Raw genomic sequence first — 24,513 nt, 5'->3', positions numbered from 1 at the left:
TCCTGTACCTTTTTCCCAATAGTAGCAGAGTGAAGAGGGCACGGCCTGGATGGTGGGGGGTCTTTTGAGGACAGAGGATGCTTTAAGACACCATCTCATGTGGATGTCCTTGAAGGAGTGAACTCTAGTGCTTGTCACTCAACCTGGTCATACTCCAGGGTGAGGCCCTTTTGGGTAGAGCTAGACCAAGTCCTAGAGAAATTTATAGGTAAAGAATTTCCACAGGACCCAGAATTGTTCCTGTTTGGAAACATCATGGACATAAGGCTTACAATGAAGCTGTCCAAATTTCATATCCAATTTGTGTTGATCACATTGGCGATGGCCAGGAAGTGCATAGCGGTGACTTGAAAGTTGGATTCTCATCTGGGCATTGCACATTGGAATATGGAAATGCAGAGCTGTGTTCCCTGAGAGAAAATTACCTATAACGTAAGGGAAAAAAATATGAAACTTTTCTGAAAATCTGGCAACCATACCTGCGTTACATAGGTACAAGGATATAGCGCAGCCCCCTGTGCTTCACTGCCTGCCCCCTCCCCTTTGTACTTCGTCTTTTTGTGGGGGAGGTTTCATTCCAATTAGGTTAAGTCGAGATGAATGTAAGAGACCTGGAGGAAAGGCCCTGTGGTTAAGGTGTTTTTTATCCCCCCTTTTAATTTGTTACTTGTCTTCAGTTAGTGGCATCTTGTTTTTTTTATATTAAAAGAAGCATTTTTTGCATTTTCATGTAAGTTTCTTTATTTAAATGGTCAATGTGCTTTTTTTTTGGTTGATTTCTGTTGAGATGGGGAGGGGAATAAAACCTGACTCAGCAGAAGAAATGTATAGGCTTCATTAATGTGATTGTTGTATTGTCAATTATTGGAACTGTCTGAGTTTGGAAAAATTATAAATAAAATATTTTTAAAAGTCTGGTGCCTGTGATGTCGCAGGCCGAGAGAAAAAGCCCTCTGGAGTTTATTCTTTTCCTGAGAGTTGGCACCTCCGTACCAGACAGTGGTGCAACCAGCCAGAATTCTCTCCATGGTACACCTGCAGAAGTTTACGAGAGTCTTCGGTGACATACCAAATCTCCTCAGACACTTCACAAAGTATAGCCGCTGGCGAGCCTTCTTTGTGATTGCATCAATGTGGAGGCTCCAGGACAGATCCTCGGAGGTGTTGACACCCAAGAATTTGAAGTTCTTGACCCTCTCTACTACTGAGCCCTCCGTGTGGACTGGGTCACGTTCCCCTGATTTCCTCCTGAAGTCCACAATCATCTCCTTGGTTTTGCTCTAGACCTCAGCGCAGTTGATGTCGTTACACCATTCAACGAGCTGATCTATCTCCCTCCTGTAGGCTTCCTCATTGCCATTTGTAATTCTGCTGAAAACTGTGGTGTCATCAGCAAACTTGTAGATAGCATTAGAATTGTACCTGGCCAATGAGTGTATAATGAGTAGAGCACTGAGCTAAACACACATCCTTGGGATGCGCTCGTGTTGATAATCAGTGAAGAGGAGGTGTTGTTTCCAATTCGTACTGACTGTGGTCTTCTGATGAGTAAGTCAAGGATGGAGTTGCAGAGGTGGGTATAGAAGCCTAGAGTTTGTCGCTTCTTGACCAGCGCTGAGGGAGTAATGGTACTGAAGGCTAAGCTGTTGTCAATGAAGAGCAGCTGTATGTATGAATTTTGTTTTCTAGGTGATCCATAGCTGAGTGGAGAGCCAGCGATATTGCATCTGCTGTGGAGTGATTGTGAAAATAGACGAATTGCAGCAGGTCCAGATCTTTGCTTAGATGCATGTTAATTCTGGTCATGACCAGCCTCTCAAAGCATTTCATCACAGTAGAATTTAGTGCGACTGGGCAGTAGTCGTTGCGGCAGCTCACACTACTCTTTTTGGGTACTGGTGGTGGGAACCTCTGCAGCAATGAGAGGTTAAAAATGTTCGTGAACACTCCAACTAGCTGGCACAAATTTTCAGTACCTGCCAGGTATGCCGTCAAGGCCTGATGTCTCAGCCTTTTCAGGGATTCTGGTAGGCACTGTTTGGTTCTTCTTCTCAAAGTGGGCATAGAAAGGTGTTCAGGTTTACCCTTGCTTTGTAGGCTGTAACTGCCTGCACTCCTTGCCACAGCTGGCATGTATCTGTCTAGCTTCTTCTGGAATTGCCACTTTGCTTCAGAGATAGCCTTCTGCAGGTCGTACCTAGACTTCTTGTAAAGATCCAACCCCCGGCCTTAAATGTCCTTGTTCTCACCCTCAACAAGTTGTGAATTCCCTGATTCTTCCAGGGCTTCTAGATGGGGAATGCCCAGGTCTTGATGTTTTTGGCAAAGAAGCAAAAATCCAGGTCATCTTTTTCTCCAAGGATGTAACATGCAGGGCATCTATAAACCACATGGAATGGGAATTTTGTGATCTAATTTTTAAAATTTAGACGTACAGTATGATAACAGGCCATTTTGGCCATTGAGTCTATGCTGACCAATTACACCTAATTTACCTACAATCCCAGTACATTTTGAAAGGTGGGAGGAAACTGGAGCAACAGAAAACCCACACAGACACGAGGAGAATACGCAAACTCCTTACGGACAGTGCCAGATTTAAATCTGGGATGAAGGCACTGTGACAGTGTTGCTCTAGCCGCTTTTCTAACTTAATGTGAAAAAAGAGGATCTAATCAATTTGAAAGGAAAAGTAGAAATACCAAGAATTTTTAAGAGGCTGTAAGTTTTTGCCATGCAGAGGGACCAGAGTCACCTTGTTCATGAAATGCAGAGGGACCAGAGTCCTCTTGTTCTATGAATCCCTTAAAATAACATGCAGGTAGAGCAAGTAGTTATGAAGCCAAATAGTATGTTTATAGGAGGATGAAAGTTGGTCTCTTGAAAGATAAATTCCTGCCAAGTTCAGCAGGGTAGATGTACGGTTGACATTTTGACATGGGTGTCTAGTCCTTGGGTCACAGTATCAAAATAACAGAAATGGAAACTTTTCACCCAGAGGACAGTGATTCTTTGGCAACACCACTCAAGATAGCTATGCAAACTCCATCAGTGAAGATTTTCGGATGTCAAGGCTTATACGATATTGAGTGTATGTGTTACGGAGATAAAAGATCATCCACAATCTTAATGAACATAACAGTGAACACAAACGGCCTCATCCTACCTCTAATTCTTAGAACATAGAACATTACAGCACAATGTAGACCCTTTGGCCCATGATGTTGTAGCAAACTATATAAACCAAAACCTTCCTTAACCCTTAATTTTATTTCATCCATGTGCCAAAGAGTCACTTAAATACCCCATGTTCCAGCCTCCACCACCATCCCTGGGAATGCACTCCTGGCATCCACAACTCTCTGTGTACAAAATATACCCCTGATGTCTCCTCTGAACCTTCCTCCCTTCACTTTGTTCAATGTCCTCTGATGTTTGCTACTCCAGCCCCAGGAAAAAGGTGCAAGCTGTTTCCCTTATCAATACCTCTCATAATCTTGTAGACCTCTGTTAAGTTACCTCTCACCCTTCTTTGATTCAAAGAGAAAAGCCCTAGCTCTGCTAGCCTTGCCTCATAAGACGTATTTTCCAATCCAGGCAACATCCAAGTAAATTTACTCTACATCCTCTCCATAGCTTCCACATCCTTTCTGTAATCATGTGATCAGAACTGAAACATCATCTCACAACTCCTGAACTCAATCCCCCAGCTAATGAAGCCCAGCATACAAGAGGCCTTCTTAACTTTCCCATCAACCTGCTCAGCAAACACGAGAGATTTATCGATTTGGACCTCAAGGTCCCTTCGTTCTTCTACACTGTTAAGTATCCTACTATTAACCATGTCCTCTGCCTTCCAGTTTGATCTTCCAAAATGCATCACCTCACACTTATCCGGATTGAACTCCATCTGCCAATTTTCTACTCAACGCTGCATCTATATCTTGCTGTAACCAATAACAACCTTCAACACTATTCACATCTCCCTCTACATCTTCGTCCAGGTCATTTATAAAAATCACAAAGGGCAAGGTCCGAGAATTCCACTAGTCACTGACTTCCAGGAAGAATACTTTCCGCCCACTAGTACTCTCTGCTTTATACAGGCAAGCCAATTCTGAATCCATACAGTCATGCCTCATGACTTTCTGAGTAAGTGTCTCATGGGGGACCTTGTCCGATGCCTTACTAAAATTCACAAGTTTATTGAAGCAAATTATGACCACTTTCAGTGCCTAGTGGAGTTGGGCATGAAATTTTAACCTGACAAAGTCCAAATTCCATGAGAAAATATACAAAAATACTAGCTTCACCTTTGACAAAAGGACCACGATAATGTGCAATTTCAAGTATCAAATGAGTCTGTCTTATTTTTTTTAATCCAAGCATACACCAGATTATTTTAAATTGAACTGCAACATCAAGTGAAGAAAAGTAAAACTGAATTAATGAAGTTCTTCAAAATATTAAGAAAAGATAGAATGGATTGTGAGGTCAAATCAAACTCATTTGAGCTCTAAGCAGCTTAAATCTGGTTTTTAATCATATTTAAAGATCAGTTGCCTCAATATAGCAGTGAATAACAAGAACTGTAACAATTCCTTCCCAACCTGCCACCATAATTTGACTGCTATAAAATATAAATTGATTTTATGTAAGTAGTTACTTCTAAAGTCACAAATGTTTCTTCAATAGATGTCATGTGGGAAACAAAATTTAGACTTGCATTTTTTAACATTCCAAGCCTCTGACTTGCTGGACACCAATATTAGAATCAGATTTATCATCATGACTTGCTGGACACCAATATTAGAATTAGATTTATCGTCATGACTGTGTCATGGAATTTGCTGTTTTTGCGAGAGCAGTATTGTGTAGAGCCCCTTTGCTAGAAATCAGTTCTCTGTAGAATTCAGCTTTCCAGTCCTAAAGTCTATTCTCTCAACATTCAAAGACCCATACTCCACAAAGATCTTGAAATGATCAGGAATGTGGGCATCCACTAAGTACTTTATGATTCAACTTATTCATTACAAATTCTGAAAAAAAATCTTCTCATTTATAATAGGTTTTAAATAGATTTTTGGGTTAAATTTCCAGCACATAACAATGTTTTACATTGCTACAATCATCTACTCTAATCAAATGTCAATACATTCAATTGTAGTTATAGTTCTATGAAAAAAATGAAGTGGACTCTTCAATACGGCAAATATCCATGTCGTTGAGAAACAGGTTCTTATTGATTTTCTGTTCTTTGTGTTCATTTGAATTTACTTTGATCATTCCCAGGAATAACTAAACAATATTCTACATTCCTGAAAGTTGGTAACATGACCATTAAATTAATTCATTGTTTCAGCTGTTGTTACAAAGAATTATGAAATCCAGACTTGAATTAACTAGTTTAGTAATCAACCAAAATTAACTAGTTTAGTAATCAACCAAAATTAACTAGTTTAGTAATCAACCAAAATTCCACTTCATCAGTCATAATTTTTATTGACTGTAATTATGAATTGTTAAGAATTTAAATTGATTATTCTTCCAAAGTCTCTCATTCTGAGAGCATTCCGTAATACTCCAACCCTAGACGATTTAGCTTTGGCAGCCGATAAACTTTGTGGCAGGGCCTCACTGGCTGCCAAGGCAATTCTGATACAGAGCCAGCCATTGCATTCAGGCCTCACCAATTTCCTGGCAGCTGACTTGCCATCAGAAGAATGTAACTGGGAGGATACTTTCATGAAGCAAACAAGTTTAAGCGGCTTGTTGTTCTTTGCAAGATCTTCCCCAATACAATTACCATACTTGATGGCATAGAAGACCCACTTTCTTTCCCTCCCACAAAAGCTCAAAAATATCCCACTGGTCTTATATGTGAAGTTGAAATTAGAGTGATAATGGTGAATAACATCAAGAGTGATCATCTTCGCTGCATGGTTCACTAGCATCACTGCCATCTACCATTAGGAACTGGTGGTGTGCTGTTCATAGCTGGGGGGGAGCAGGGCGGTGCAATCAGTGTGGGGGTTGGTGCCGAGCTGTCAGGAGACTCTCCCAGCAGCCTGCTGTCGGTTCCCGCACTGGTCCGACCACTTCCCCCCGATAGCCCGCCACCAGTCCCCAAGCTGATCCCACTGCCTCGCTCCCTGCTGACATCCCGCCACCAGTCCCCACACTGATCTCACTGCCCTGCTCCCCCAAGAGTCTGTCACCAGTCCCCACAAAGATCCCACCACCCCACTCCCCCCGCCCGACAGCCCACCAGCAGTCCCCACATTGATTCCACCAACCTGCTGCCACCAGTCCCCATACTGATCCCCCCACACTCCCCCCCCACCAAGAGAGCGGGAGGGATCAGCGTGGGAACCGACAGTGGCTACCAGGAGAGAGCAGGGCAGCGGGAACAGCACGAGGACCACCAGCGGCAGTTTGTTTTTATAAAATGTTTTTTGCTATAGCTCAACAGCTTTTGTTTTCTCTTGTAAATTACAGCAGTATTATTATTAATAATAAGGTTTTTCCTGTTGTCCTAGTTGCATGTTTTGTCCAATTTTTTTTCTGCTATACTGTAGCTATAAATTTCAATAACATCAAACGCTTACCTGAAAAAAATACAAAAAATTTCTTAATATTCCCTGCTGAAAAGAGGCGGGGGGAGGGGGGGGGGTCTTATATAGCCGTGAATTTTGTATGCCATCAAATACAGTAAATGTCGATAAATCCAGCACACTCAGAATTTTAATGATTTTGGTTAGCAAATTTTCTAGACTATTGAATGCATTTATATTAATACCCCAAAACATTTTAAATACACCTTTTATTTACATTTGACCTCCCAAATCACAACAATTTACACCTGCCATTTTGCCAACTAGTTAATTTCTTGGTTTAATAATTTTCTTCACTATCCGCAACTCTACCAATTTTTGTATCATCTACCAATTTAGTAATCACCCCCACCTACATTTTCATCCAAATCACTTGTATTGATCACAAGCTAGAAGCCTTTGCACTGATCCCTGTAGAACACCACTATGATATTTACGTTTTTTCCATCCTCCTTGTGGATCCATCTAATCTTTTAATAAAATAGATTTTTTTTTTAATCTACAAATTCAACTAAGTATCCTGGCTCCCACAGTCATAAAGAAAATTTAATTACCTGTATGTTTAAAATCATTACATTATTAATAAAGTGTCAAGCTACTTCTTGTTTACCCTGCCAATAAGCATTTACAAAAACTTCACAACCACAAGGAAATCCACAAACCTTGTGGACATCAACATCAAACCATTTTCCCATTATCACCAAGAAAAGGAGGCAGAAAGAAAAGCACAATTCATTACAAAACAGTGGAATAAATATGGATGGCTATGTGAGCAATACATCTTCAATATATTTTTCTACTGCAAGCAGATATTAGACACAGCAAAGCTTTTTATCTATTCTTTTCACAATTTAAAGCAATCAGCCAGGTCAAAGGCAAAAAAGGTTTTGATCAGTTATAGCTTTGCATCTCATCAAGAATTACCTTTTCTTTGCAACTGGAAAGCATACTGATGATGCTAAGACAAACTGACTGCACAGAAAGAGCTGGCGACCAGTCTTCTGTCAGAATGGATAGACAGATGTGTCCATTGCTGTAAACGTGAGGATGAACTGGAATATTCTCACCAGTGAACATAACCTAAAAAAGGAAAATAATTTCAGCACGACACATTATATTTCAATCCACAAATTGACAATAATCTTCAGTAGATATTTTTCAGCACTTGTTTTCAGATTTGGGATCGATAGAAAATGCACTCTCTCGGTTATAAAACCTCTTGATAGTGACTGAAAAGCACATTTTCTTACATGTTAGAAAGTGTAAAAGGCACAGCCAAGAAAACATTACTGCACAGTTACTCAGGATTTTGTTTTTGTGAATTATTTCCCTTCATATTTTGGTCAACAGAATTTTAAAAAAATAATGCTGGCTTAGAATTCAGTGTTACATTCCTAAAACCTCAAATTCTAAAAATGGCGATGTCTGTGGAAGAATTCTAAACTCATGTGAAAATGAAAGAAAACAGAAAATCTGCAGATTCTGTGGTCTCATGCAGTACACAAAAGAGCTCGAGAAACTCAGCAGATCACGCAGCCTCCAGAGAAATTAAAAAGCGGTTGATGTTTCATGCCTGAGCCCATCTTAAGGGGTACCGAAAATCTTGCAGGCACCTGAATGAAAAGTTTGGGCTGAAGGTACAAGAAGAAGGAGGAGGAACACAGGCTAACAGGCAAGATCCTTTCAAATCACTTCAAACTTCTAAATTTCACAGTACAACCATATTTTGGGTTAGTTAAACTTGGGAGATAATGGTGAAATGGTTAGGGTAGTGGTTAGTATAATGCTACTATAGTGCCACAATCTCCCTGTAACCTGTGTGTGTTTTCACCAGGTGCTCCAGTATCCTCACACCCTCCAAAAATTTACAGGGTTACTAAATTGGGTGGCACAGGTTTCATGGGCTGGAATTAAATATAAGAGGGCATTTGAAATTCACTCCTTCCAAGTTAATTTATGTCAGATGTACTTTTTACCAGCAGTTTAGCAAAAAGTAGTGTAACTTTTAATCATCGTGTTTTATTCCTTCAGTAATTTTTCATTTGGATACTGATAATATTTTTGTATCTCTCAATGGCATTTCAATAGCATATATCTTGATTTTCCATATCCTCCCCAACCCATTTTTCCTCAACAAATAATAGCTGTTCATTATTACAAAGTATATTGCTTCATTGTTTTAAAATCCAAAATGGAAGAAATCATGTCTGATCATACTGATTTCTGACAGCTTTATTGGTTGCGTCATCGATTTATATTTTTGAAATTTATTGTTTCTATCAAAATTGCTTACAACTCACTGCACTGAAATGTATTTGCCACCTCACTCATAGTGTCATTAATTCATCTGCTCAGCTGGCAAAATTTGATGAAAAATCATTCCTCCATGTCCCCAAATACTCATAAATTCAAAAAGAGAGATTCTATAATCACATGACTGGATGACATTACATCCATCCCATCAAACGCAAAGCATCAATTTATCATCCTATTGTCTATTTACAATCCATCTGTTTAATCTTTGACATTAAATTCAAGCAAACATCTTTCAATTTAACAAAGGGCTTCTTAGAGATTTTCCTCAAACATAAAAAAGTACACATAATATTTAATGGAACCCTGGCTTCCTTCCTTTCATTGGAGCAATGGTTTTTGAAAGGAAATTCCTTTGTATTTGCCTACGTTTTCCATACCTTGATGAAGGGCTCAAGCCCAAAAGGTTGGTTATGTATCTATCTTTGCTTTATAAAGTACACTGTTTGACCTGCTGAGTTTCTCCAGCATTCTGTTTTCACAATCACATCCCTACACATTATCTGATGAAATATCATGAACCTAGCAGAGAATATACTTCCATCTTTCATCTGAATAATATCACCTAGCTTAGCTCATCCAGTGATGAAACCTTCATCTGGACCCTTGCTATCTAGAGTTGTAATTGTTCCAATATACTTATCGCTGACCTCTTTTATACTGTCAGTATCTGAAGCGATCCAATATCTTCAGCTCATAAATTAACTCCATCTCATACTATCATCCATTCCCCTGTGGCTGATAAACTATAGTAGCTCCCAGTAAAATAACACAATTTAAAATTTGCATCTTTGTTTTGAAAGTCCAAGGAGACAATTTTAATTCTCATCTCTGTAATTTTCATTTTCATATCCTGCCAGTATATCATCATTGAAAATTCTTTCCATTTATTTTACTCCAAATTAACAACTGTATTATTGATGGCCTTGTTCTTTAAAACCAACTCTCATCATTTCTTTGGTCAATATTTCATAATCTAGATTATTATATTTTATTGATCATGTTCCCATATTCCACTCAACCTATGGCATGCTCTGTTTTAGCTGCTGCTCTAAGGAAAAAGGTACAGGTGCCACTGTACGCGTACCGCCAGGTTCAGGAATAGTTCCTACCCCTATTCCTGAACAACACTCCTTGTCCAATTCAAAATCCTAAACTACAGATTCAGTCAGGGACTCATTTAAGGACCCCCACTTTGCTCATTATTTATGACTGAATATTTATTTTCTATATTTGCAAGCTTGCATTTCTTTTCTGTTGTTTATGTTTCTTTCTTTTTGAGTACAGTTTACAGTTACCAATAATTAGAAATTCTGCCTGTCCCACAAAAAAGTCTCAGGGTTGGGTATGTGATGTCATGCATAAATTTGAATATGAATTTTGATTTGAATTATAAGCAGGCCAGTCATTTAAAGCTGCTATAAAAGTTGAATTATCATTGTTGTTGACAATCTCAACATCATTCTGAGACACAAAATTCATGACACAAAATGGAATAAATTTTCAAGCTAAACTGATATTTTCAGGTCAAATGTTACAGGGAACCTAGAAGTGACAATATATCTAGTTCAAAAGTCATGGGACAATGTTGAAGCTCTGTAACACTCTGGTTAGACCATGCTTGGGAGTATTGCATTTAGTTTTGGTCACATCATTCAGGAAGGGTGTAGATGCTTTTCAGAGAATGCAGAGGAGATTTATCGGGTTGTTGTCTGAACTGGAGAACATATCTTACAATGCAAAATTGATAAGAGCTAGGGCTTTTCTCTTTGCAGCAACAAAGGATGAGATATGACTTAATAGAGGTATACAAGATTATGAGGGACATAGCACAGGCAGCATCTTTTTACTGGGTTGACTAACAATAGCAAATACCAGAGGACATCTGTTTGAGGTGAGTGAAGGAAAGTTTAGGGGAGATGTCAGAGGTATTTTGTTATCTTTTACACAGATTAGTGAGTGCCTGGAATGCATTGCCGGATTGGTACAATAGGGACATTAAAAAAAAATCCTTTGCTAGGCAAATAATGCCAAACAAAAATAGAGAGTTATGGGTGTAACAGAGGGAAGGATTTGATTGTAGTGGAGTTGGTTTATATAGGTTGGCACAACTTTGCTGGCCCAAGTGCCTGTACTGTGTTGTAATGTTCTATATTCTATCTTTTTTTTTTCTGAAGCTGAAACTGAAAGGGATACTTTAAGGATACTGTGGGGAAAATAGGCAAGAAAAGGGTCAACATAACATTTAATTATCTGCATAACACTTTATTAGAAGCATTAGGTGTCATTATTCATTCATCAATGACTCTTCATTTTATGATAAATCTATTCCATTATCCCAGGCGATTCAGGTGGAGCAGGGAGTGGAGTATAAGAATATATTGTATGCTACAAGGACTATTATTCCGTATATAACATGGGCAAAAATGGATCTTGGGATTAAAGGATACTACCAAAGTAACATTTATTTCAAATTCTTCATTGTCAGACCACAAAAAAAATGAAAAAAAATCTTGAAACTAAATCTACATGCAAAATCCATTTTTATAAATCTTTGTCAATGCAAAGTATTTAAATACTTTTATACTTATCAACATAATACAATGTTCAGCTTTCCCCACAAGAAGATTGCAGGATTGTGGCCAAGTTCTCATTAATTTCCACTCTCATTTCCCTCTTTTGATCGGACTGTAAGTAAACTAATCATGTTTGCAGGTGTTGGGATAATTATATCTTTTTGATACATTAATAACTTGGCCCACCATAGCATAAATTAAAATTTCTGGATGAGAAGTCTTTTGAAATTTTAGAAACAGTGAGAAATGGGCCAACACTGAACCTAGAATGCATGACCAATTTTGAGTGATGCCAATTCTTCACTTAGCTTGTAGTGGGGGTCATGCGCGAGCGCAGCAAAAAGGCTGAGAACTCAAGTAACACAACTGCTTTTCTTTGAATTCCACACTACAGTCTTTAAGCCTGTCTCTGGTCCCGCCCCTGCGTTCCAGCACTTGTGTCGCAATGATGCAAGCGCGCACAAGCCCTTCTGGTCTGGACCGGAAGATAGTTCCACGGCTGCCCCGCTGACTGCGCATGGCCGGTTCGTCGCTACAAATGTGTGTCGCCACAAGCTCCTTAATTTTTTGGAATGTCCACCAATGTTATTATGACACTGGCAATGATCTCTTTGTACATCAATATAGATTTAAAATACATATCTAATGTCATAGCATAAAATCATATCCTTTCTGGTCCCTTATTCCTGTGTTCATTAAAAGTCAAGTTTATAGTTAATCTCCCATTACTTATTTTCCTTGCCACCTCTTTTCATTTTCAGCTGCATCCTTACTCTTTATATTTAGCTTGATTCCCTAATGAATTTGAATCTGACATTTACAACTTTGTCCAATTTCATTTAAACATATAAACATAGAAAATAGGTGCAGGAGTAGGCCATTTGGCCCTTCAAGCCTACACTGCCATTCAGTTTGATCATGGCTGATCATCTATTCAGTACCTGCTTTCTCCCCATACCCACTGATCCCCTTAGCCACAAGGGCCAAATCTAACTCCCTCTTAAATATAGATAAGGAACCAGCTTGAACTACTTCCTGTAGCAAATAATTCCACAGATTCACCACTCTGAGATAAATTTTTTTCTCATCTCAGTCCTAAAAGACTTCCCCCTTATCCTTAAACTATGATACGTGGTTCTGGTCTTCCCCAACAACGGGAATAACCTTCCTGCATCTAGCCTGTCCAATCCCTTAAGAATTTTATATGTTTCTATAAGATTTCCCCCCCCCCCCGCCCAATCTTCTAAATTCCAGCGAGTATAAGCCTAGTCGATCCAGCCTTTCTTCATATGCAAGTCTTGCCATCCCTGGTATCAATCTAGTGAACCTTCTTTGCACTCCTTCTATGGCAAGGATGTCTTTCCTCAGATAAGGGGACCAAAACTATACATAATACTCCAGGTGTGGTCTCACCAAGGCCTTGTCCAACTGCAGTAGAACCTCTCTGTTCCTGAATCCTCTTGCTTTGAATGCTAACATACCATTCACTTTCCTCACTGCCTGGTATACCTGCATGCCCACTTTCAATGACTGATACACAGCGACACCCAGGTCTCGTTGGATCTCTCCTTTTCCTAATTGGACACCATTTATGTAATAATCTTCTCTCCTGTTCTTGCCTCCAAAGTAGATAACCTCACATTTATCTGCATCAATATAGCATCTGCCATGCATTGACCCACTCACCTAACTTGTCCAAGTTACCCTACATCCTCTTAGCATCCTCTACATAGCTAACACTGTCACCCAGCTTCATGTCATCTGCAAACTTGAAAATGCTGCTTTCTATTCCCTCATCCAAGTCATTGATATATATTGTAAATAACTGGGGTCCTAGCATTGAGCCTTGTAGTTTCCCCACTAGTCACTGCCTGCCATTCTGAAAAGAAACTGTTTATTCCTACTTTTTGCTTCCTGTCTCTCAACCAATTCTTTATCCACCTCAAACCATACCTCCTATATCGTGTACTTTAAGCTTGTACACTAATCTCCTGTGCAGGACCTTATCAGAAGCCTTCTGAAAGTCCAGATATACCACATCCACTGGTTCTCCCTTATCCACTCTACTAGTTACATCCTCAAAAAAATTCTGTAAGATTCGTCAGTCACGATTTTCCCTTCATAAAACCATGCTGACTCTGTCTGATGATATCACTACTTTCTAAATGTGCTGCAATCGCATCTTTAATAACTGACTCTAGTATTTTCCCCACTATTGATGTCAGGCTAACTGGTCTATAGTTTCCCATTTTCTTTCTCTCCCTTCTTAAAAACTGGGGTTACATTAGCCACCTTCCAATCCTCAGGAACTAATCCAGAATCTAAAGAGTTTTGAAAAATTATCACTAATGCATCCACTATTTCTTGGGCTACCTCCTTAAGCACTCTGGGATGCAGACTATCCAGCCTTGGGGATTTATCTGCCTTTAATCCCCTCAATTTACCTATGCAACCTCCCAATTTACATTTACTTCCTTCAGTCCTTCCCTCACATTATATCCTCAGTCCCCTACTATTTCTTGAAGATTATTTATATTTTCCTGAGCGAAGATAAAACTAAAGTAGTTATTCAAATGGTTTGCCATGTCCTTGTTCCTCATGATCAATTCGCCGGTTTCTGACTGTAATGGGCCCACCTTTGTCTTAACTAATCTCATTCTTTTTACACATCTATAAAAGCTTTAACAGTCATTTTTTTATGTTCCCTACCAGCTTTGTCTTTTATGATCCAGGGAGCTTCAACAATGAATGTTAATTTTTTTCTAGTAGGAATATATCTAATCCATGTCCTAACTACATCCCTCAATTGTTTAACAAAATTACAGTGTCATAGGTTTATGCCTATGTTTCAGAAATGGGATGGAACATATCCAGAAAATGCTATGATAACTTAGATATTTTTCTTTATCAATGATCCTTAATAAAAACACATATATTCTTTTTGGTTTTGATAATGACCATCAATCTGTGTTCATACTTTTGTTGTTTCCCATTTTGTAAACATTGGCAGAAAGCATTTATTCCCAAAATATATTTCATAACTCAATACCTTTATGTTGCATCAATCAAAGCCCTGCACAATCACAACTTCCAGATTGTTTTTACTATCAGTCTTTTTTTCTGTTTTATAAGAGATCTACTTTTATTTGAGACCATGCCTATCAAAGCTAAAGTGCCAGAGAAAATGTCTTTGTTTTGACACATCCGAGTTGATTTAGGAGTTGGTTTATTCATTCAGGCCAACTTTCTTTTGCCCTTCTTTAAGGCAACTAGTTTCTATTTCGACACTGAAATCCAGCTACAGGGCACAATCAGCCTGCATGAGAAAGATGTGCCTTGATCAAAAGATCATTGCAATACATATTATACAGACAGATTTGAAGTTCTGTAAGCCTTTTGCAGACTGCAACAAAATATACAAAACATCAGTCAACAATGGCTGATCCTCACCATTTTTAAATTGGTTCAGAACAAGAGAAATAAAACCAGATTGTCTAGCCTTTAGGAATACACACATTTTAAAAAATTCAGAACTTGCTCGTTGTTTTGCACACAAATACTAGCCATCCACTCAAAAGTATTTTGAGCCACAAATAAAGGCATTAGAAAATGTTGATCAGATTGCTTACTATGTGCAATGTCAGTTGGAATATATAACATTTTCTTTGTTGCCATTCCATTTAGACACTGAAATACAAGAACAGTGCATCATAACTCCTAAAAAAAAAGCTCATTTGAAACAGATTATGTTGCTAAATTCAGTTGCTAATTTATCTCTCAACCACTTCAAATTAGGGTTTCACAAGAGAGGCTACAGATGCTCAAAAACAGGAGAAACTCAGCAGGTCAGGCAGCATCCATGTGAATGTACCTCCACCTTCACCATATCCCTCACCACCAACAGTCCTTCCAAGTAAGAAAAAACTTTACCTGCAAATGAAATTGTATATGCACCCACTGTGCTCCTGATGTGGGCTCCTCCACTGGATGCAGATTGTGGGAGATCACTTCGCTGAGTATCTTTGCTCCATCCACTGTAACATCCAGGCTATCCTGGAGCCCAGTCACTTCAATTCTACTTTCCATTTCCATACTGACATGCCTATTCATGACCTACTGTACTGTCAGGTTGTGGTGTGATAGAAAAGGTAGGTCACATACATGCACACACTTTAAAACAGATATTATTTGAAATACTGAAGAATTAATATTCAGTGACTTTACAGAAACTATGGAGATTGCTATGGAGATTTTACGTGGCTGTTAATTGAAGAGAATAAATGGACTATTGTCTTTAAAAGCCACAGCAAGAGACAGGCCATCTCCTAACACCTCTTCACAGAAAGGTCAGTGAGAGGTTATTGTTTACTTAAAACAACAGATTGACCAAAAGACAAACTCCCATTGTTTGCTGGAGAAGGTCAAGGGTTTTGCAAGTGAGAGAGAGAAGGACATGCTGCCTGGCAGTTTGAGTCTCAGAGAGAGAGAGAGACAGAAGGGAGTCTTGGACTGTGTGTGACACAGAAAGCTGTAACAAGCCAGAAGCTTGGTGGAACTGAAACAGAAGTTTCAGAGTAGCAGATGGCTGGAAGTGCTATCTGTTTGATGTTTCTCTTGGAATAAGTGGAGCAGAAGGGAACTCTGTAGTAGCCTGAAAGAAAGAGGTTATCATCTGGACAACCCTGATGGGGCAAGTTCCATCAGCAAGACATTGAGGTGACTAATGGTGGTACCTCAGTTGTGGAAATCCTGGAACCACACATCTCTCTCTGCAAATCTACAAGAACCTTCCTAAGCGGTAACCATTTACCTTTCAAGCACCAAAGCCTGGTGAACTTGTACATGTTAAATTCTGTGCACAGTATAAGAATTGCCTGCAACCAGAGAATTTGGAAGAATGAGAAGTGAGACTGGACTGTGAATCGAAGAACTTTCTTAATTTTACACACACATTACATACATGTGCGCTTAGAATTAGAAGGGGATTAAGTTAGGTTAGTTATGTTAATAGTGATAAGTTAAAGTTTGATTCTGTTTTCATGTTTAAAGATAATTAAAAACAACTTTTGTTTAAGGAACTATTTGTCGTGGTGACTATCCATTGCTGCTGGGTTTTGGGGTCCTTTGGGCTTGTAACAGTGGCCTATCACACATTGGAGACAGCACCGTATATTCGTCTTGGTAGACTCCAGAGAGTATCAACATCAACCTATAATTTCTAGTAATCTCTGCCCTTGTTTTCTCACCCATCCCCCCCAGCTTTCCCTCATCTCCCTGCCCATTTCCTCCTTTTCCTTCTTTCTCATTCCCTCAACCTGCCTGTCACTTTCCTTCCTCCAGCTTCCCACCCTTTTCCCTTTCTTTCTACCAGGGTGTTTCTTTCTCAGTCTGCCTCTTCTTCCTGTCACCTCCAAGCTTACATTTTTACATATTCTCATCTGCATTCAATGATCACATGCCTACCTTTGCTCCTCCCCCGTCCCCCTATTCTCTCATTTGTGCATCTGCCCTTTTCTTGCTAATCCTGATGTAGGGTTTTGTGGATGTCATCAATGGATGCTGCCAGACTCACCGAGTTCCTCCACCATTTTGCGTTTTTCAAAATAAGGTGAAAGCGGATTGCATTTTTCGTTATATTAATAATGTTAAAATAGCAATCAAGTTTAATAGATAATATATAAGAAAGCATTTGTATTTAAAAGGACAACTAAGATGGTTTCACAGTTTGTTCTTTCTTTGAAAGCAAAAAGACAAATAAAGATCGATACATTGCATTTTTAGATCATTAATCATGCCCTGTCTGATTATTTTAAAAAGGCTTTACAATATAGCTAATGAAATACAATTTGATGCATGCTTATTCAGGTAACATCAGCCAATTTGCATTCATCAAGTTCCCAGAAACAGTGATAATGACCAAATAATACGCTACAGAATTAAAATAGCATCTTCCAGCCGGATGCCATTGACATCAACTTCTCTGGTCCACCCCCACCCCTTTCCTCTAGCTCTCTCCCCCTTTCTCTTTTTCCTTGCCACTCTATCTCCTTTCCTGCAGCTCTGCATTCACAGAAACCAGCCCCCCACCCCCCCAATCAATTCTCACCTTTCCTCTCTCTTGAGTTCCTATCTACATCAAATTAATACCTTTTTTCTGTTGGTCTGTGCTCCTACCCCTGCCCTTTCTTTCCCTCTCGCCAGCCTTTTAATTCATGTGCCTGGCTGCTTTATACCCATACCTTGAAGAAGGGCTCAGGCCTTAAACTTTGGTTCTAAATCTTTACCTCTATGAACGCTGCAAGACCTGCTGAGTTCCTCTAACATTTCTGAGTTTTTACTATAATCACAGCATCAGCAGACTTTCATGTTTTACTATATGCTCTAGGATTGTTCACTGAGGAATAAACATTGACCATGAAATTGGGATGAACTCTGATGCAATTCAAAATAGGCTGCAAGTTCTGAAGCATTCAGAAACAATGTTCAATACTCAGATTCTGTTCTGTAATGCATATTACTAGATTTTACTCTGAGATCTAAAATGTGTAGTACTAATCTATTGGTATCAACATCTATGAATTTATTTTTATAGCAATTGCAACAAAAAATCTCTGAAAATTTATATCATTAATGTTTTCAATATCCCAGTACACAGTTCAACATGTGTTCTCAGAAATAAAATTGTAGTCATCTGAATTGGTCTGTGCACAAGTATTACCTGAGGTGAATCAAAAGGGTAACGACTGCTGAACTTGAAGAGAAGCTGAAATTTCTCCCCTTCATAAAGTGTGCCTGGAGCGCCTTCCATATCTACAATCCATCTGCAAGCAACACAGAAAAAAAGTTTTGATCTGTATAGAGCATGTATATTCTCACCACTAACAATTTTATCCACTGACTTAAAAAGTTAAGTCACATGCAACATCAAGTACAAGTTGCAAGCACTGCAAAATCAGTTGACGCTTGCGAGCGGGTTTACAATCCGAATGGAGAGGGAGTTGTGATTGCCCGGCAAGGGACAAGGGGCAACTCAGAGAGGGGGGGAGACTTGGGGTTAAGGGAATTTTAGATGTGGGAGTTGTTGAAGTATTTTATGTTTTAGAAGTGTTGTCATACATTGAGTTCAAAAGGGAAAATTGAGAGATAAAAATGGGGAAAAGGGGGATGGTGGTGGTGAGGAAGCAGAAATGAGGTGTAAACAGAGTATGAGATGGCCATGTGGAATTATATGACGATAAATATTAATGGAATACATAACCAAATCAAAAGGACAAAGCTATTAAATTTACTGAAAAAAAGATATTGCATTCATGCAGGAAACGCATTTAACTGAAGTGGAACATAATAAATTAAGGAGACACTGGGTAGGGCACATAATGGCAGCATCATATAATTCAAAAGCCAGAGGTGTAGCTATATTAATCAATAAAAATGTACCAATCAAAATAGAGGAGGAAATAATAGATCCAGCAGTGAGGTATGTAATGATAAAGCGTCAGATATATTCAGAATTCTGGAATTTGGTCAATATATATGCCCCTAATGAAGAGGATCAAAAGTTTATACAAGATATTTTTTTTAAAGATTGTAGATACGCAGGGGAATATATTGATAGGAGGGGATTTTAACCTTAATTTGGACCCAAAGGTGATTAAAACTGGATAAAAGACTAGCAAAAAGAACAAAGTAGCCAAATTTATGGTTAAATCAATGTAGGAAATGCAACTTTTGGATATATGGAGGAGGCAACACCCAAAGGAGAAGAAATACTCATATTATTCGAGTAGACATAAAACATACTCAAGGATTGACCTGTTCCTGTTGTCAGCCCATATCCAAGGAAGAGTTAGGAAAACGGAATATAAAGCTAGATTGCTATCTGAATATTCATCCCTATTATTAGCAATAGAACTGGAGGGCATCCCACCAAGAACATATAGATGGAAATTAAACCCCATGCTACTTAAAAGACAGGAATTTAGAGAATTTATTGAATGACAAATTAAAATGTACTTTGAAATAAATACGGAATCAGTGAAAGACAAATTTATATTATGGGATGCAATGAAAACCTTCATTATCGGGAAATAGAACAGTTGGAAAGGGAAATAGTAAGTACAGAAAAAGAACTAGCAACAAGGGAAGATACAACAAAAAGAAGAGAATTGGCAGACAAAAAAATAAAATACAAAACATTACAAACGTATAAGGTGGAAAAGGCACAAAATACTAGCCTGGCAACTTAAAACAGAACAAGCTAAAAGAACTGTATTGGCATCAAGGAAAAAGGACAAACAAATTACATATAACCCAACAGAGGTCAATGAAAACTTTAAGGAATTCTACGAGCAATTATACCGAACTGAGAACGAAGGGAAAGAAGACAAAATAGATGAGTTTTTAGCTAAAATTGAACTACCGAAATTGCAAGAAAAGGAGCAAAACAAATTGATAAAACCATTTGAAATAGAGGAAATACAGGATATATTAAAAAAGCTACCGAATAATAAAACGCCAGATAGAAGAAACACATAACTTGCCAGATTCATGTAAAACAGCAATAATTACAGTAATACCAAAGACGGGGAACGATCCACTAACACCAGCATCATATAGACCAATATCTCTACTTAATTCATATTATAAGATAATAGCAAAACTATTAGCAAACACATTGGCCGAATGTGTACCAAAAATAGTAAAACTAGATCAAACTGGATTTATTAAGAAAAGACAAACAATGGACAATGTCTGTAAGTTCATTAACTTAATCCATGCAGTACAAGGAAATAAGACGCCAACAGTGGCTGTTGCTTTAGATGCAGTGAAAGCCTTTGACAGGGTAGAATGGAATTATTTATTCAAAGTATTACAGAGGTTCAGCCTACCAGAAAATATATATTAGTTGGATTAAAGCATTATATAAGGGACCATTGGCAAAGGTGACAGTAAATGGATATATATGTCAAACCAATTTAAATTAAGTAGGTCAACTAGGCAGGGATGTCCACTATCTCCCTCACTGTTCGCTTTAGCAATAGAACCATTGGCAGAACTGATAAGAACAGAAAAAATAAAAGGGATTAAAAATAAAGGAGAAGGAATATAAAATCAGTTTATTTGAAGATGACATCATAGAATACTTAACAGAACCAGAAATAAAAGAACTACATAAGAAATTGAAGGAATATGGAGAAATATCAAGGTACAAGATCAACGCAAATAAAAGTGAAGCGATGCCAATGAATAATGTGGATTTCACAAAGTTTAAGAAAGAATCACCATTTAGATGGCAAACACAAGCAATGCGATACCTAGGTATACAACTAAATAAAAATCTCGGCCATCTATATAAACTAAATTATCATCCATTAATAAAAAAATTACAAGACGACTTAGAGCATTGGAAAGACTTACCACTAACACTGATAGGAAGGATAAACTGTATTAAAATGAACATTTTCCCAAGGATACAATACCTATTTCAGTCATTACCAATTCACCTAACAGAGAAATTCTTCAAGGAGCTAAAGAAAATAATAAGGAAATTCTTATGGAAAGGGGGGGAAACCAAGGATAGCACCAGATAAACTAACAGAATGGTACAAACAAGGTGGTTTGCAGCTACCAAACTTTAAAAATTATTATAGAACAGCACAATTAAGATTTTTATCAAACAAGGGAAAAACCAGATTGTACCAAGATAGAGCTAGATAAAATAGGGGAGAAGGTACCAGAACACATACTTTATAAGTGGGATGAAAAACTGGTGCAATATAGAAGTTCACCAGTACTGCACCATCTGCTCAACATTTGGAAGATTCACGTAGAAAGGAAAAAAAAACAAATTACCAACTACCAAAATTATTATTGACGCAAAATCAACTAATCCCTTTCACAAAAGATAACCTTTCCTTGAGAGAATGGGAGAGAAAAGGAATTAAAAGAATAGAAAATTGTCTTTTGGGAAATAATTTATTAACATTTGAACAAATGAAGTACAAATATGGTATAACTCATGGTTCAATGTTTGCATACCACCAACTGAAAACCTACTTAAAGGACAAATTGGGAAGCAGACTAAGATTACCAAAAGGAAGCAGCTTTGAATATGTGATTACAGAAACAACGATAATAAAAGGATTTATAACAAACATGTACATCAAGCTGCAAGAGAAGGAAAATTATGAAATAAGCTATAAACCCAAACAAAAGTGGGAAAAAGATTTAAACAAAGATAAAAAATAAAATATGGGAGAAGTTATGCTCTGGAACTATGAAAAATATAATAAATAAGAGGTTACACATGATACAATATAATTGGTTACGTGCCCCAAAAGTTAAATAAATGGGATCCAACATTATCAGATAGATGTTTTCGCTGAAAGAAGGAACGGGAACAACAGTACATGCAATTTCGGCATGTGAGAAAGTGAAAAAGTTTTGGGAAGATCTAAATCAGGTAATAAATAAAATCACAAAAAGCAACATACCAAAAAATCCAGAGATCTTTCTTCTAAGTAATATAAGAAGTGAAGAATTAGCCCTCAAACTGAATGAAGCGCAAAAAAGATTTAATATGATAGCCTTAGCTGTAGCAAAAAAATATATAATGTCAACTTGGAAATCAGAAGAGAGCCTGAGAGTACAGCAATGGTACATAGAAATGAATAAATGTATTCCATTGGAAAAAATAACATATAATTTAAAAAATAAAGTCACATTATTTGAACAAATTTGGGAACCATAGATGGAACACAACAGAGATGGCCTACCGCGGACCTCCATCCCCTAAAATGATAGAATGAGAAGAAGACGAAATGAACTGACCCAGTGTGTAAAAGTAGATGACACAATTTTCTTGTTTATTTTCATTGTGTGATGACATTGTTTAATTGGTTTATTGTATTGTATATGTTGAACGTTTAATGGGTTTGGAGGGGGGTGGGAAGGAGGGAGGGAAGGGAGGGGGGAAAAAAAGGGGAGAAAATGCCACTGTGTATAATCAAGAGGGAAATGTTTGTGTGTATTTTGATTGATATGGTTCATAGTGTGAAAAATTTAAAAAATTTTAAAAAAAAAGAAATCCTGAAATAGCGGACATAATGAATGCAACAGCTTCCCGCACGCAACACTTGTAGCTCATGTTCCTTGTATACAAAGCGATTGTGCTGCCAGGCGAATAATGGCACAGTACATGTATAACCCATAATACATATGTCTTGACAATCATTAAAAAAAAAGTACAAGTTGCAAGGAGGATAAAGAGAAGCATATGTGAAAGGATATTGAAATAGAACTATGCCAGCAATACATACAACCAAACAGATTTATGCATTCCAGATTTTATTCAAGGTTATTTGTATATATTTTGGTTCGACCATGTAACAATTATAGCACTTTTTATATATAATCCCCTCATTACAAGGCACCAAAATATTTGGTTTCACAGGGGTTTGGGTATATTTAATTGCTTCATTGGTGCAGATACAAGAGATCTAGTTTGCTTCTAAGCTTTCAAGCACCTTTGGAGTCTGTAGTTGCCATTTTTCAACATGACTTCTAGAATTGATGCTAATGAAGGTCAAAAAAGCTGTTAGGAGGCTGAAAAACAAGAATAAACAGTCAGAGACAAACTTTAAGATTATCAAAATTAGTAATTTGGAACAACATTAAGAAAGCGTGCTGGTGAGCTCAGTAATCACAAAGGAAATGGTATTCCAAGGAAGATCTCCACTGCTGATGACAAGAGATCTCATCATAATGAAAACAAATCCCCAAACTTATGTACAACAGATCAGAAACACTCTTCAGGAGACAAGAGTGGATGTCAATGACTACTGTCCACAGAAGACTTCATTAAATGAAATGTAGAAGCAACACTGCAACGTGCAAACCACTAGTTAGCTACAGAAAGGATGGCCAGATTATACTGTGCCAAGAAGTATTTAAAAGACCATGCAGAATTCTGGAAAAAAGGACTTGTGGACAGATGAGACCAAGATGAACCTATGTCAGCATGATGGCAAGAGAAAAGTATGGAGGGGTAAAGGAACTGCCCAAGATCTAAACCATACCACCTTTACCATGGTTTGAACTTTACAATGTAGCTTCTCTATTTCTGCTCATGAAGTCTTCTACAGACAGTAGTCATTGACATATCCACACCTTCCTCTTGAAGAGTATTTCTGATCTGTCAGACGTAGATTTCGGGATTTTTCTTCATTATGATGAGAATTCTTTCATCAGTAGTGGAGGTCTTCCTTGGAATACCAAACCGTTTTCAAGTCCTGAGCTCACCAAAACGCCCTTTCTTCTTAATAATGTTCCAAACTGTTGATTTTGGTAATCCTAAGGTTTTGGCAATGTTTCTTACTGTTCTATTCTTGTTTTTCAGCCTCAACATGGCTTCTTTGACTTTCATTGGTACAACTCTGATCCTCAGGTTGAAAAACAGCAAATGAAGACTTCAAAGCTGATGAAAAGCTTAGAAGCAAGCCTTACTCTCTTCTACCTGCACCAATTAAGCAATTAAACATACCTGAGTAGTCACCAACACCTATGAAGCCAAATGTCCCAAACATTATGGTGCCCTGAAATGAGGGAACTATGTATGAAAAGTGCTGTAATTACTACATGGTCAAACCAAAATGTATACAAATAATCATGAATAAACTGTAGAATGTATACTTTAATTTTATGTGAATGGTTTGATTACAAATTTAAAACTGTGGAAAACAGGGGAAAATAAAGGAAAAAAGTGTCTTTGTCTCAAACATTATGGAGGATACTGTGTACGCGTGTAATAGTTGGATTTTGAGGACTAATTTTTAGGGTAAAATTTGTGACTATTCTATGCATACTATTTTTGACCATGGTAAGTACCTGCATCATACAAGCTGTCGAGAGCTTGGATTGGCGGTTGACTTCGACCAGATGGTAAGTCTGTGTATGGAGTGTTGGGAACTTGGATAGGTGGATGGGTGGCCAATACTGGGTGGTAAGTCTGT

At 38.0% G+C, this 24,513-nt stretch overlaps 1 protein-coding gene across 6 annotated transcripts in view; it reads right to left on the bottom strand.

Annotated features, from left to right (window-relative positions):
- LOC138755364 (ubiquitin-conjugating enzyme E2 W) overlaps positions 1-24,513 on the bottom strand; it is an 84,850-nt gene that overhangs the window by 33,094 nt on the left and 27,243 nt on the right. For 4 of the 6 annotated variants that reach the window (XM_069921205.1, XM_069921200.1, XM_069921201.1 and 1 more), the window contains 2 exons: positions 18,222-18,324; positions 7,539-7,694 (listed from right to left, as the gene is read on the bottom strand). In XM_069921205.1, coding sequence (XP_069777306.1) covers positions 7,539-7,694; positions 18,222-18,324 — 259 coding nt within the window. Of the gene's footprint in view, positions 1-7,538; positions 7,695-15,132; positions 15,191-18,221; positions 18,325-24,513 lie in introns of all 6 variants that reach the window. The other 2 variants (XM_069921204.1, XM_069921203.1) reach the window with 2 other exon arrangements.

Source organism: Narcine bancroftii, chromosome 2 (assembly GCF_036971445.1).
Source record: "Narcine bancroftii isolate sNarBan1 chromosome 2, sNarBan1.hap1, whole genome shotgun sequence".
NCBI classification, from domain to species: Eukaryota; Metazoa; Chordata; class Chondrichthyes; order Torpediniformes; family Narcinidae; genus Narcine; species Narcine bancroftii.
This window is presented reverse-complemented; position numbering and strand designations above follow the sequence as displayed.